Raw genomic sequence first — 13,854 nt, 5'->3', positions numbered from 1 at the left:
TTTGTATTTTTACTCTAGAAATATAGCTGACATTAGCATTCAGGTATGCAGTTCCGTTTATCTCTGGTGAAGAATCTTTTAAAATTAAGTTAAATACAGCACAAAAGACATAGAAAGTCGATACTATTTCATTTCTTTTAAGTAAGATCTTTCTATATACATTTGCTTTGGGTGCTTATAAATTTCTCCCTTTACAGAAGTATTTTATAATAAATGTCAGTTATAGATTTAACTGTGGCAAAAAAATAGTGCAGGTTTTGTAGTATCTTTAATATATCAGGAAAAAACTGCTTAGCTAAGTAGTAGTGTAGGAAATAGTGGTACAGTCTCCTAAATGATATTTTTTAAATGTAGTGATATTAATGGGGGAGCATTTAGGGCCTTAAGCTGTCAAATATCGTAGGATTCAGTATATTGTGCATTAAGATATTTAAGCTTCTTTGCTTATTGGATTACCTCTCATAACCCTTCACACAGAGTATTTGCAGAAGGATGTGAACTTGACTCACAAATATTTTCTTTTTTGTCTAATTACTCCCATACTAGTGATATGTAAGATTTAGTTACCTTAGCATTATGTTTGTAGTCTAAAGATATTAGCTGCAGTTAAAACTGAATTCTAGTGGCATTAGGAAGTGATTGCTAGAACCGGTTAAAACTGATTTGTTATTAGAAATGGAATATTAGGAAAATCTCAGTTTTTTAATAGCCATGTGTGCATCAGTAAGTTTAAAAGCACCCTCTAGGGGTGTTACTAAGGAAACATTTCCTCTTTTTTTGGAAATAGCTAACTATATATTATATAACTGGTATAACTATATATTTTTTCAGGCCAGAGTATAAAATATACCATGTTGACAAGGGTAAAAATGTTTGTGGTCTTAAGTAGACTCATTAATAATTAACAAACTTGGTAGGCTTTTCTTCTTCTTAATCTTAACAAAAGAAGGATTTAGTAGGATCAGACTATCTAACCTTTACCTTAGAGAAAACGGAAGCAGTTTTTGTGGCCTTTGAAGTAGAAATATCATTCCCTATTGTCTTTACTTGGGTCCAACTCTGTTGGCCATTGGCTCTTTGGTGTATCTTTAGAGTTTTATGTGTTTGGACTATGACTTGGAGGAGGTCAGTGCAAATGGGCTTCTTCAGGAAAGACTTATTTGGGCAGATTTTTATTTTAACACTTTATAAAGAGCTTACTAGAAGAAAGTATAATTTTAGGTCAAACAGTTGCCAATTTAATATTTATTTACAATATTTTATAAACTTTGTTAAACTGCTTACATACATGTGCACATGTATGTAATATTTTTATTGTATTTTCTACTATTAGATATACATTATTTTCCAGAGTAGGACCAAGAATACAACTTTTCATTTTTAGTTGCTATATTCTTTTGAGTTGAGGGAATTGTTAATTTTGAGTTTGTGCAATTTAAAGGAAATACATTTTAAACTACTTTTTCCTAAGTTACTTACATATGAAAAGTCTGGCACATTTTTTCTTGATGTTTGGAAAACAGTAGTGAAGAACACCAAGTCCCTGCTTTCAAGTTTTCCTTTGAATAGGTAGTCACAGTGAGTACTCGTTTAAGCAAGTAAATGAGGTAATTTCAGATTGTGATAAGTATAGTGGAGAACCCAGAATATGTAGTGGTTGGAGGGAGATTGGGAGTACATTAGTAGGGAAGTCATGAAGGGAGGTCCCATGGAATGTTGCTGGAGAAGAGCTATCTGAGTTCAGGGGAAGCAGGCATGAAGGTTCTGGTGCTAGAAGGAGCTTGGCGTGTTCAGCAGTTGGAAAGGAGGCTGATGTGGCCAGTGCTGTCCTAAATGTGGGGGTGACAGTTGCCCAGTTGGCTCTGTTGGCCGCGCTATTCATTTGGGGCCTTCTAGGTAATCCTTACAAAGGGGAGTCAGTCGTCGGGAGGGACATGGTCTGCATTATGCTTTTCAGAGACTACTCAGGGCCTCTGCATGTAGAACAGATTGTAGAGGGGCAGGAAGGCTAGTAGAGAAATCGTTTAGAATCTTGGCCGTGGTCCAGGGAACAGGTTGATGGCTGCTTGGACTAGAGTGGTCGCCCTGGAGGTTCTGAAAAGAGGATGGATTTGTGATAGATACATAATAGCCCCCAGGCAGGAAATGTGCTATTCCTTTGCCTTCTTTACCTAAATCCTGTGGTTTCTGATACTTGTGGCAGCTTCGAATCTCACTATATTGTGTTGTCAAAGGAAAGAATTGCTCCTAGAGCACGTAGATGTGTTAATTTACAGCACAGACATCACACCAGACGGATTTTGTCTTATTTAATCTGGCAGGTTGCAGTAAGCATTTATTTGATTTCCTTTAAATGTAACATTTTGTTGTTGCAGGAGATGTTTTCATACTTGTCCAGCCAACTAAAGAAGCTGTCAGAAAACTACAATGAAAGGCTGTTGCATACACCTCACAATCCCATATCTTTAGGTAATATATTTTTCTTAAGGAAAAAAAAATCAGTGCTTCTTAACCCTCCCCAGGGAGCTGGTATTTCTAGAAAGAGTATGGATTCTTTCTGGTTACAACGATGTTTCTAAATTCATTACAGTATTAATCTGGAAATTGAAAAAGTTTAGCCTTTAAGAATGCTTTAATGTATTTCTGAGATTAAAAGTATACACTGAAAAGAATCCAAATCAATATTAAGTATTATGATGCATATGCAGAAAATTATATTTTAACTCCTGCTTCTAACCAAAATAATAATAATTTAGTCACTAGTAAAGAACTCTATAAAAATTTTTAAAAAAAAATTTCTACCAGTTAGCAAAACACCATAATATTAGAAATTAGATCTATATTGTTTTTAATGCTATGATTGTTTTCCTGAGTGCCTTTATGTTAGAGAACTCTGTATTTATGATAATTTCCTTTGTATAAGGACTATATATTTTTGTCACATAGTACAAGGGCTACTAAACAGGTTAATATGAATGTTGACTTTTATGCACTTAACTTTTTTTTTTTAAGATTTTATTTATTTATTTGACAGAGAGAGCAAGAGAGCACAAGCAGAGGAAACAGTAGAGGGAGAGGGAGAAGCAGGCTCCCCGCCAAGCAGGGAGCCGGATGCAGGGCTTGATCCCAGGACCCTGGGATTATGACCCGAGCCGAAGGCAGACGCTTAGCCATCTGAGCCACCCAGGTGCCCCTATGCATTTAACTTTTAAGTTTCATGATTATCCCTTCTGTGAATATGTACAGTATAACATGTTTCATATTTTATGTATATCTAAGGAAAGTAAGGAATCAATCACTTGTAACTGAAGCCTTTTTTAGGAATCGGCTTCCATGGAAAACCATTTACCACTGATATATAATAAAGCCCACCCTAGTGAGTCCTTTGCTGGTTTATAATCTATGTAGATGTTGTAGAAGATGATATGGTATGGTTTGAATCCCAATTCTGCCATGTACTAACCTCTCATCTCCTTTCCCCCATCTATAAAATGGAGATAATGATCCCTCACGTAGTTACAGAATGGTTGAGGGACACCTGGGTGGCTCAGTTGGTTTAGCGTTCGACTCTTGATTTCGGCTCAGGTCATGATATCAGGGTTGTGAGATCAAGCCCCAGGTCCGGCTCTGCACTCAGTGCAAAATCTTAAAAAAAAAAAAAAGAACAGTTGAGATTGTAAAGTACCTAGTATGGTAAGTCAATCCTCAGGAGGTGGTAGCTAGTGGTGGTGGTGAGAATATAGTTTACCCACATAACCTCAGAAAGATAATTCTCATTTTCATGTGCAGAAGTTGATCTTACTTAGTCTTACATATATACTGAAAATATCCCACATTTTCATTTTATAAGGTCTTAAAACATGGTTGAATTTTAATAAACTGCCATATTGATCGTGTCAGTGTTCCATCTTTAATTGGAAAGTTCACTCTTTAGAAAGGTGAGAGGGAAATTCTGTTCTGGTTCTGAGTAGGTTACTTTGTATTAACATCTTTTTGTCTGATGTGCAAACAGATCCTTACTATAATTTATTAAGTACATGAAAATGAAATCATGCCACTTGACAATGAATAAAAAGTAATGTCTCCATGCCAGTTACAAAAAGTATGTGATTCCTTTTGTCTGAGGTACTTAGAGTAGTCAGAATCCTAGAGACAGAAACTAGAATGGTTGTTGCCAGGGGGTCGGGGTAGGGGAGAGGAGAATGGAGAGTTATTGTTGAGTAGGTACAGTGTTTCAGTCTTGCAAGATGAAAAGAATTACGGGGATGGATGGTGGTAATGGTTGCACAACAGTGTGAATGTGTTTAATATCACTGAGCTGTACACCTAAAAATGGTTAAGATGGTAAATTTATGTTACGCGTATTTTAACACACACACAAAAGTAGGGTCTCCATCATTAAGTATTTATTTTTTGAGTGATTTTGTGCTGGTGAACCAAGGTACATTGGGATCCTTTTTTCTTTTTCAGCTGTGACACTTAAGACACTAGGTGAACACCAAGACAGAGCCATCACTCAGCTTGGCTCAATGCTTTTTACCAGACAGGTTTCTGGAGCCAGGTAGGTATGTGGGAAAGAGGCCTGGATTTATTTGGCTTTTCCAAAAAGTTAACTGTAATAAAGTGTTTTTTCCTGAACAGTTGTCCCCCAGGTATATGCTGAGCTTGAGAGTTCATCATGGGTGAGGAACGATGAGGTGGAGAGTGTGTAAGGCTGTGATGGCCCACCTGTGGAGGGCCCGCGCTTGAAGCAGTCTCAGAAGGATAGGGACCTTGTCTGTTTTCATGGACATACAGAAACAAAGTTTCATCACCTCTCTGTACAGATTTTTATCGTTATTTTCCTTTGTTCGATCATCTTCAGTGGTGTCACGTTGTGGTGCTAGAAATAAGTTGTCTTCATTACTAAATTCAGATGAAAACATTTTTAAGGAAAAGCCCATTTCCTGAACCAAAAAGTTATGCAATTCTTGTCTAAGTACTGCCTTTGAAAAATGTACTTTTTGCTCTTATATGTACATGGCTTAAAAATGAATTTCATTTTTCATTTTATATTTGATGAGGTCAGAGAAAAATGACTTGAAAAGAAATATCTTGCTCTAAGTACTCTTCTTTACGTGCCTCTATTAAAGAATTTCTGACTACCAGAGATTAGAGATTTCACATCAAAGGACAATTTTTTAAAAGAAAAAAAATCTTAGATTAATTCAGCTTTTACCTTGATGAACTATATCCATATACAGCATAGTTTTGACGCTTCTAAAATGGTTTTCTTGGCCTTGCTTTTAGCGTTGCCACTATTTGTCTTTTTGTTTAGGTTGATTTGACTTTTTTTTTTTTAAAGTACTGTTAGAAATCTGCTTATATCAAGTATGCCAGAGAAATCAAGCTTAGAAACATGCACGTGCCATTGCTGGGTATCACTGCTTACTGACCACCACTCCACTGTAAGCGGTCACGGAATTTTTGCTGGATCCTTGCTTTTAAAACTCTCCATTGCACAGCACAGATCAGATAGGTGTAATTTCAGCTTGTGGATTATTGGAGGCGATACACGGCAGTTAGTCAACGTGGTTTGACTTAAGAAATTTCAGTATCCCGTTGAAGGATATATGTGTGAAGTCAGATTCCATATATGTGAAGTCAGATTCCATATTTAGTACAAAAACAAATAATTTTCTTCTTTTTTCTCTGAAGAAGGTGCAAAGGTATTTGTGATTCCTAGAAGTTACAGCTCTTTAATGGAAGATAGTAAATGGTCACCTCCAGGCAGCACTCTTCTACAGAGAATAGCCGTGTATTGTGTAATTTTATTTTAAGGCTGCCACAGTCCGTTTTCGTAGGCCATGATTTATGGACTGTTTTTAAACTTCTTTATCAGTAGATCTAAAGCTTAGGAACACAGATAATCTGTTGTCTATGGGTGATATTCTATTAACATCACCAGACATAGTAAATCTTTTCTCTTTCAGGGTTGTGCCTCTTGGGTCTGTGCAAACCGTGAGTGGCCACACTTTCCGAGGCTTTATGTCACATGCAAATCATTACCCTTGCGCTTACCTCAATGCTGCAGCAGCCATCGGAATGAAGACACAGGATGTGGACTTGTTCATGAAGAGACTTGACAAGTGTTTAAAGACAGTGAGGAAAGAACAAAAGAAAGAGAGTAATGCATCTGGAGTTGACAATTACGACAAAACTGAAGATGTGGATATTGAAGAAATGGCTTTAAAACTAGATAATGTGCTTCTTGACACGTACCAGAATTCTTCATGACATGTGAATGGTTTCTTTTTGATCATTTGAGAGAAGTGATGAGGCTGCAGTACAAATAAGCAGTTTAAAGATAAGGCTTGCGGTTTCTGAATTGAGGATGTCATGGAGAATATTTGGTCAAGATACAGAATGTGGTCTGAGCTAGCCATTGGTGACTGTTACGTTTTTTTATTCTTAGACTGCCTCAATCATTATGATCCTTAACAGATAAAATACAATTAGGATTTTTCTAATTGTTAGAATATTTGTCAATTAAGCATTATGATTCAGATAATTCTTACTAATGTGACAGTAAAATTACTTCTAATTCTTTTTGAAATGTGTAAACTGCTTCCTCCTAACCATTCTCTACCATTCACAAATTACTTATGTTTCTGGTCACAGAGAATTTAGAATGATCTAGTGCTACTATTTACAAGAGGTTGATGTGTGTAAGTCACGGTCTGCCTGTGAAATGGACATTCCCCAGGGAAGCAGAGTCCAGGCGTAAGCTTTAGTTTTCACTCAGTAGCAGTGCTTCTCAACTGGGGATGATTTGCTTATATCGAAGCAACATCTGGGGACGTTTTTGGTGGTCACAGCTTGTGGAATGCTGTTGACATCTAGGGGTGGAGGCCAGGGGTGCTACTGCTCCACGACCTGCAGTGGACGAGACAACTTCCCAGAACAAAGCCCCAAATCTCAGTAGTACTGAGGTCGAGGAAGTACTACTCTGAACCAACTTCTCAAGTGAAGTTTCCCACAGCAACAGTAGTGCTTCAAAGAAGAAAGCTCTATAAATGTTATCAAATTGTACCGCGTTAGATTCTTAAGTGATAACCAGGGTTACCCGTTCTAAACATGAGATTCTGTGGCCCTTGCGCATTTTTCCATTTGGGCCAGTGAAAACTTTATTCTACTGTTTTTGCTTTAAGCAGGCTCTGCATATCGGTTTGTTCAGGTGTTGTGCACAGCCGTTATCAAGAGTGGTTAACCTGGGTATTTTTGAACATATTTTTGCTAGGGAGGTGAAAATGTTGTAGTAGGCTAAACAGGTGTATTCCCGTCCTCCCCCCTCCCACATGCTCACTTTCTTAGTCTGGTATTCCAGACTTACCGGCTATAACAATTTTTGTTTGTTGCTTATTTTTAAGAAATAGACTAATGTCTCAAAGCCTGAGGAATTAGTGAAGCTTTTGAGTACACCAAAATGCCAAAGCCATATTTCTCAAGACGTGCTCGGTGGAGCGGTATTCCTGTGAGATGCTCAGGGGATAAAGTGTTCCATGGGCAGATCATTTTGGGCCTTCGTAAACCTGCCTGTTGGCATATTAAAGGCTCTGAGAATTCCTTGGAAACCTACTTAAATGTGTCCTTATCCAAAGGTGGACCCTTTTTTCAATTAAATACTTACTGTGACATCCCACTGAACATGATTTTGAAAACACTGCAGTTGAGAATGCAGCCTTGGTTTCTGGGTTGTGTTTTTCCCTGTCGATTTGGTCGTGTAAACCATCTCACACATGAACTCAGACAGATAGCACTCCCATCAGTGTGTAAGTTAAAATACTCTGACACTAGCTTGACCACCTTGGACGTCGAGACTGTTGAGATAAAGTACTTAATTATCAATATTGTAAAAGTTACTTTTAAACTATTTTATCTTTGGGGTTCCAGTATTTTAGATATCTTTTTCTAATAGCTATAACAACACATTCCAGAGGAGGAAATCCTGGATTAAAAGGTGGTGTGGGGTTTTCTATGTGAATTTGGGACCGAGTTGTAGACCCGAGTCTGCCGGAGGGAACGGAGCGATGTTGCAGATGCTCAGTGCTGGTGGCGCAGCTTCCTGGACGCGGGGGCCAGGCCGGGTTTCTGGAACAAGTGATCTATACCGTGTGATCATCATTTAGCTTGAGAAGGCCGGAGCCGAGAGACCAGCAAATGTTTTCTCATCTGTAGTGTATCAGCAGTTCTTGGGCTTCAGCTGCTGAATAGATAATAATTCTAATTGAAGATAAATTACATGAACCCACATGTGAATGATAGATGTGTTGTAACATTTCATTCCTGGCGCATAAAATCAGCTGCAGTTTTATTATTCTTTCTTTTCAGGGGTTTTGGAATAACAGTGCTATTCCTGATGGTTTAAATTTGACCTTGAGGTCCTGGAATTCCTGAGTTTTTGAAGGGGTGCTGTAGATTCTGCACATTCAGGCTTGCCTTCGCTCCCACCCCAGGGTCGTTTTTGCTCACTCTCGCCCACTTCCACATATAAATGTAAAAAAGTATGTATGTACAATTATTCATTTTAAATTGCTAGTACCGATCGGTAAACCTCATAATTGGCCTTTGTTACCCTTGAACTATGGCAGAGGGGCAACGGGGCGATCCGGTTTCCAATCACGACTAAGATGACCTGTCTTTATGATCCAACTGCCCTTATTAAGGCTCTCAGGTAGAGTTTTGGAGTTTGGTTTTTAAAGTCATTGGACTGTGGTAGCCTTCCCAGAAAAGAAAATTGAGTAACACAAAATATTCTTTAGGTCACTACACAATGTGTTACTTATACGCACAGCAGGGAAAGGTATTTTAAAATCCAGCTCTCAGTTTGGCTCTTATGTCCTCTGTTGATGAATTCTCACTCTTATCAGGGAATGATATGTGATACCAGCCTCAGGAGCTCAGTGTTCAACCATAAATCTTTCTATTTAGCTTTTTGTATTAGTTGAATGAAGTTACAGAATGTGAATTATTGAATACAGTTTCTGTTCAGCTAATAGGCACTTGATACACAGAATGGTAAATTTAAATATAAATAAAGTTTTTTCTGATATTTCTCCCCAGCACATAACTTTCCTGTGGTTCTATTTCTGTGAGCACCCCATCATGACTGTCATCGGGCCTGAGCTATAGGCTGTGTTTTCATTTGTAGACTATATGCCTATGAGAGGCTTTAGTAAAATTTGAATGAAATACAGTTTTTTTAAACCAGTGATATTACTTTAATCTTGAAATTAATAGGTCATCGTGAGAGTAAAATTCTTGTGTCCTTTCAAAGAGGAGAATAGCCAACACTTGACAATAACTACAGCAAACTGGTGAGTCTCGTTCGTGTAACACTCAGAGAAAGGTTTTTGCATACGTACACGTTTGGTGCACACAAAGCTTGGGGTTTCTCCTCCCGTTTCCTAAGATGTCCTAATTTCTCCCAAGCCCTTAAATGATTTTGTTAGGTTTTACGTTCATGAGGTTGACTTTATATTGGAACGAAAAAATAATCTGTCTTGTCCTGGTCATCTCAGAAGTTAGGTACCCTCTGAATAATTTGATAAAAACTGTATATATGCTGTTAGCAGTTAAAAACAATTCCCGGAAGCAGCTTTTCCTCTCCTGTCACGTTGTGTTGATTCTGCAGCCGCGCTTAGTGTACAGGTCTTAGACCTCCCCACTGCGTCCCTCTGTGCCTTTCTTCTTGCTTTCCTGCTCCTTCGGCCGTATGGTGTGTACATGTGTCAGGTGATGAGTTCAGGGCTAATGAATATATCATTATAATATCCCATCTACTATTCAGGTCAATCTAAGGCCTTAGGCAAAATCTGGAAGTGTTTATACTGTTTTGTTTTTATCAAGCGGTGTCAACTTGATCTTTTAGAGAAATGTGCAGAAAAGCTATGTTTCACTGTGTAATTGTGAGGGGACTCTACCTACTAGAATTGAAGCTGATGTCAGCCGGCTACTCTGTACGTTTTACCAAAAGAAAAAGATGTTTCAAAAAATATTTTTGGTGTAGACTGTTTAAAAATAAAAATGAATTATATAATTTATTACATGAAATAAATTTTTAATAAATCATTGACAGTGCGTTTCCTTATTTTACCTAATCATTGCTGCAGATAAAATCTGAAAGTACAGATAACGAACACCAAATTACTTGCTCATTTTTTGATTCAGTCATCAGTACCAATCAGCAAGAAAAGTCCTATTTACAATGGGAATCATGAATCACGGGGTTGGGGGCTAGTTTGTTGTTGTTGTTTAAAGATGAAGGAGATGACATTCCAGCAACATTTTGCAAAGGATCTGTTGACTATAGAAAGTTGGATGCATAGAAACATTTCATCTTTTCTAAAAGAAACACTTTATCTTTTATTTGAAAATAAAATAATGTTACTTCTTCAGATTTCATTTTTAAATTGTGCTGTTTGAATTTTGCAAGTAGTTCTCATTTGATTTGGAGCTGGATCTCTGCACGGGTACTTATTAAGCATGTGAGCTCACATATTTAACCTCTGAATATCGGTCCCATCATATGTGAAATGGGTACAATCTTACAGGATTGAGGATTAAATAAGGTGATAATATATGTAAAGATTTAGCTCGGTATAGCACTTTCTGTTAATAACTGCTATGATGCTCTACATAAAGTTAATTTGTACTAGATTTAAATAAAAATATATTCATTTTCTAGTTAATTTAGTAGAACTCTTTGAGGGGGAGTCATCAATGGATTTTGTCCCTTCTCCAGTGGAAATTAAAAAGTATGTGGTTGATTTTAGATGACCATCTTTTTTTTTATTTTCAGAGTTTCTATTCTGGTTTCTATTTGCTATTTTGGTTTCTATGAGTTTCTTTCTGTTTTGCATTTACACTTAAGAACTATTTTTAAGAAACATATTTAAAATGCATTCACTATTTTATGCCCCTGAACTTGGATCACAACTCAGGAGAGATGTACAGAAATAGTTCGTGCCACAGTGACTTCCATATCAGCTGTATTATGGACTAAAGTTTTTGGGATAGCCAGCAGACCCACAAGCATAGCAGTTCATTATATTTAGTCCTATTCTTAGATGACTTTCCACATTCAGTAGAATGACTAACAGCTCCCAAATTTACTTCTCTAGTAGACCTCTTTCCTCAACTCCACACTCAGGAAACTGCCTGATCATCTCTTGGATGTGCTAGACGTTCATCTCCCTCATGCCAAGGGTGATTCTTTGATCTCTTCCCCAGAAAACCTGTTCCCCCCACAGCCTTCCTCTTCTCAGTTGAATAGACTTCTGCTCTTTCAATTACTAGTCCAAAAACCTTGGAGTTCTCCTCTGCTCCTCTCTTTCTCACAGTCTGTGTCTCACTCATCAAAAAATTATATTGGATCTACCTTAAAAAATTATCCAGGATCTAACCCCTCCTCACCTCCTCCTCTGCTCCCAGCCAAATCTGAACTGTCAGTGTTTCTGGTCTGGATTATTGCAGTACCCTCCCCTTCCCGTGTCCCCCAAAGAGCCTCCCTGTCTTCTATCCATGCCCCTTTGCAGTCTATTGGGAATACAATATCCAGGGTGATCCTTTAAAGACATGGATCCTATCAGTTGTCTGCTCAGGCTCTTGCAGTGGCTCTGCATGCTGCTGAACAGAAGCCCAAGTCCTTGCTGTCCCCAGAGGTTCGGCAGCATGTGGCCATCCTACCCCTACCTCCTTTATCTTTCTAACTCTTCTTCCAATGCTTTACCTTTGCCTTGTCTGCTCCAGCCCAGTTAGCCATCTTGCTGTTCCTCAAACGCTGCAGGCACACATTGCTTTGAGCCTTGGTTCCAGATATCTCTGCCCCCTGCCTGGGAATACCTCGCCCAGATGCTTGGCTAAAGGCTTCCCCTGCGTCGTGTTTTTAATCAAAATTTTCCTTTTCAGTGATGTCTACCTAGACTATCCTTTTTATTTTTTTAATTTTTATTTATTTATTTTTTAAAAAGATTTTATTTATTTGAGAGAGAGAGAGAGCACATGAGCGGCGGGGGAGGGGCAGAGGCAGAGGGAGAAGCAGGCTTCCTGCTGAGCAGGGAGCCCAATGCGGGGCTCGATCCCAGGACCCCGGGATCACGACCTGAGCCGAAGGCAGACACTTAACGACTCAGCCACCCAGGCGCCCCTAAAAATGGTCTTAAAATTGAGAGTGGAGCCTCAGTTTTACTGTGCCTAAGAATCTCCTGGGGTTCTCGTTAAAATGCAGATTTGGAATCAGTAGGTCTGGGGTGAAGCCAGCATTTCTAGCAAATCCCTAGGTGATACTGATCCCACGGAGCATGCACAAGAGCAGAGGTCCGCCTACTATGTAGTTACATATTTATTGTGTCCTGTTGTTTGTCCATCCGCTTAGAACATAAGCTCCACTAGAGCGGGATCTTTGTTTCGTCCACTCATGCATCCCAAGCACCCAAAGAGCACCTGGCACGTGACAGACCCTCAGATATTTGTGGTCAGAATGATTCGGTAGGCACTACTAAATATAGAACTATATATGAAATCCCATCACATCTGATCGAAACTCTTCTGTGGCTTTCTACTACTTCTAGAACAGAGGCCCCAAACTCCTACTCGTTGTGGCCGGCACGGAGGCCCTGCTCGGACCACCCTTCAAGAAAGGATTAGCTACCCAGCTGCAGGGAGGGCGCTTAGCTGACTGCCTCCCTGCCACGAGGGAGGTTAAGGTCAAGGTTAGCTCAAACCTCAGTTTTTGAGCCAAAGTCACACCTTTGGCCCATTTCCGAGCAAGGCAGGGGTACAACGGCCTGACTCCATCTGATGTAGGATTCCTCGAAGGGGCTGTCTTTGCTTCAGAGCCCCCCACAGGGCGGGCTGAACTTGGTGGGGTCTGCATCGCAGTCTGTTGGCTCTCCCTGCCAAAGCCTGCCTCCCCGCTCGTCTTTGACGGGCCTTACTCCCCATCAGCCTCTTGGACTCAAGTACAAAAGGCAGGGACTTGTCTCAGCCTCTGCTTCCTTGATCTTTATTAAATCCTACTTGGTCAGATGAAAACCAGAACATTGAGACCAACTGTACTCCGAGTTCTTGGTTCACATGGCCTTTTCCCTCGTGGCCTGCTCCCTCCCCGCCCTGCTCTTTGCTTTCTGCCCGACTTGCCATCGTTGTAGTCATTGTTCTGTCTTAAGTCTGTTTTCTGTTAAAATGCAGACATATCAGGGCGCTTGGGCGGCTCGGTTGGTTGGGCATCCGACTCTTGATTTCCACTCAGGTCATGATCTCAGGGTCGTGAGATCGAGCCCCACATCGGGCTCTGCACCCAGAGTCTCCTTGAGATTCTCTCTCCCTCTGCTCCTCACTCTGCGCATGCACTCTCTCTCTCAAAATAAATAAATAAAATCTTAATAAAATGCAGATGCATCAAGAAATAGCTGCCATCTGTCCTTATCAGTTAGCAACATCTTAGTGCAGATGAGTTTATCACATGTTTCCTAGGAGTGGGTTATTTATTTATTTATTTTATTTTTAAAGATTTTATTTACTTGACAGAGAGAGAGAGAGCATGAGCGGGGCGGGGCGGGGTGGCGGGGAGAGGCAGAGGCAGAGGGAGAAGCAGACTCCCTGCTGAGCAGGCAGCCTGATGCGGGACTCCATCCCCATGACCTGAGCTGAAGGCAGACACTTAACAGACTGAGCCATCCAGGCACCCCAGGGAGCGGGTTATTTAAAACAAAAACAAAGAAACCTTTTATTATAGAAAATTTCAGGCATATATAAAAGCAGAGAAAACCATATAATGAAGCCTCATATCCATCACTCAGCTTTGACACTTAC

At 39.6% G+C, this 13,854-nt stretch overlaps 1 protein-coding gene across 1 annotated transcript in view; it reads left to right on the top strand.

Annotated features, from left to right (window-relative positions):
* The window catches only part of SEPSECS (Sep (O-phosphoserine) tRNA:Sec (selenocysteine) tRNA synthase), a 36,009-nt gene extending 25,897 nt beyond the window's left edge, over window positions 1–10,112 (top strand). The window contains exons 9-11 of the mRNA XM_036090627.2: window positions 2,376–2,469; window positions 4,471–4,561; window positions 5,973–10,112. Coding sequence (XP_035946520.1) covers window positions 2,376–2,469; window positions 4,471–4,561; window positions 5,973–6,276 — 489 coding nt within the window. The 3' untranslated portion in view covers window positions 6,277–10,112. The remainder of the gene's footprint in view (window positions 1–2,375; window positions 2,470–4,470; window positions 4,562–5,972) is intronic.
* Window positions 10,113–13,854: the final 3,742 nt, after the last annotated feature.

This window comes from Halichoerus grypus, chromosome 3 (genome assembly GCF_964656455.1).
Source record: "Halichoerus grypus chromosome 3, mHalGry1.hap1.1, whole genome shotgun sequence".
NCBI classification, from domain to species: Eukaryota; Metazoa; Chordata; class Mammalia; order Carnivora; family Phocidae; genus Halichoerus; species Halichoerus grypus.
This window is presented reverse-complemented; position numbering and strand designations above follow the sequence as displayed.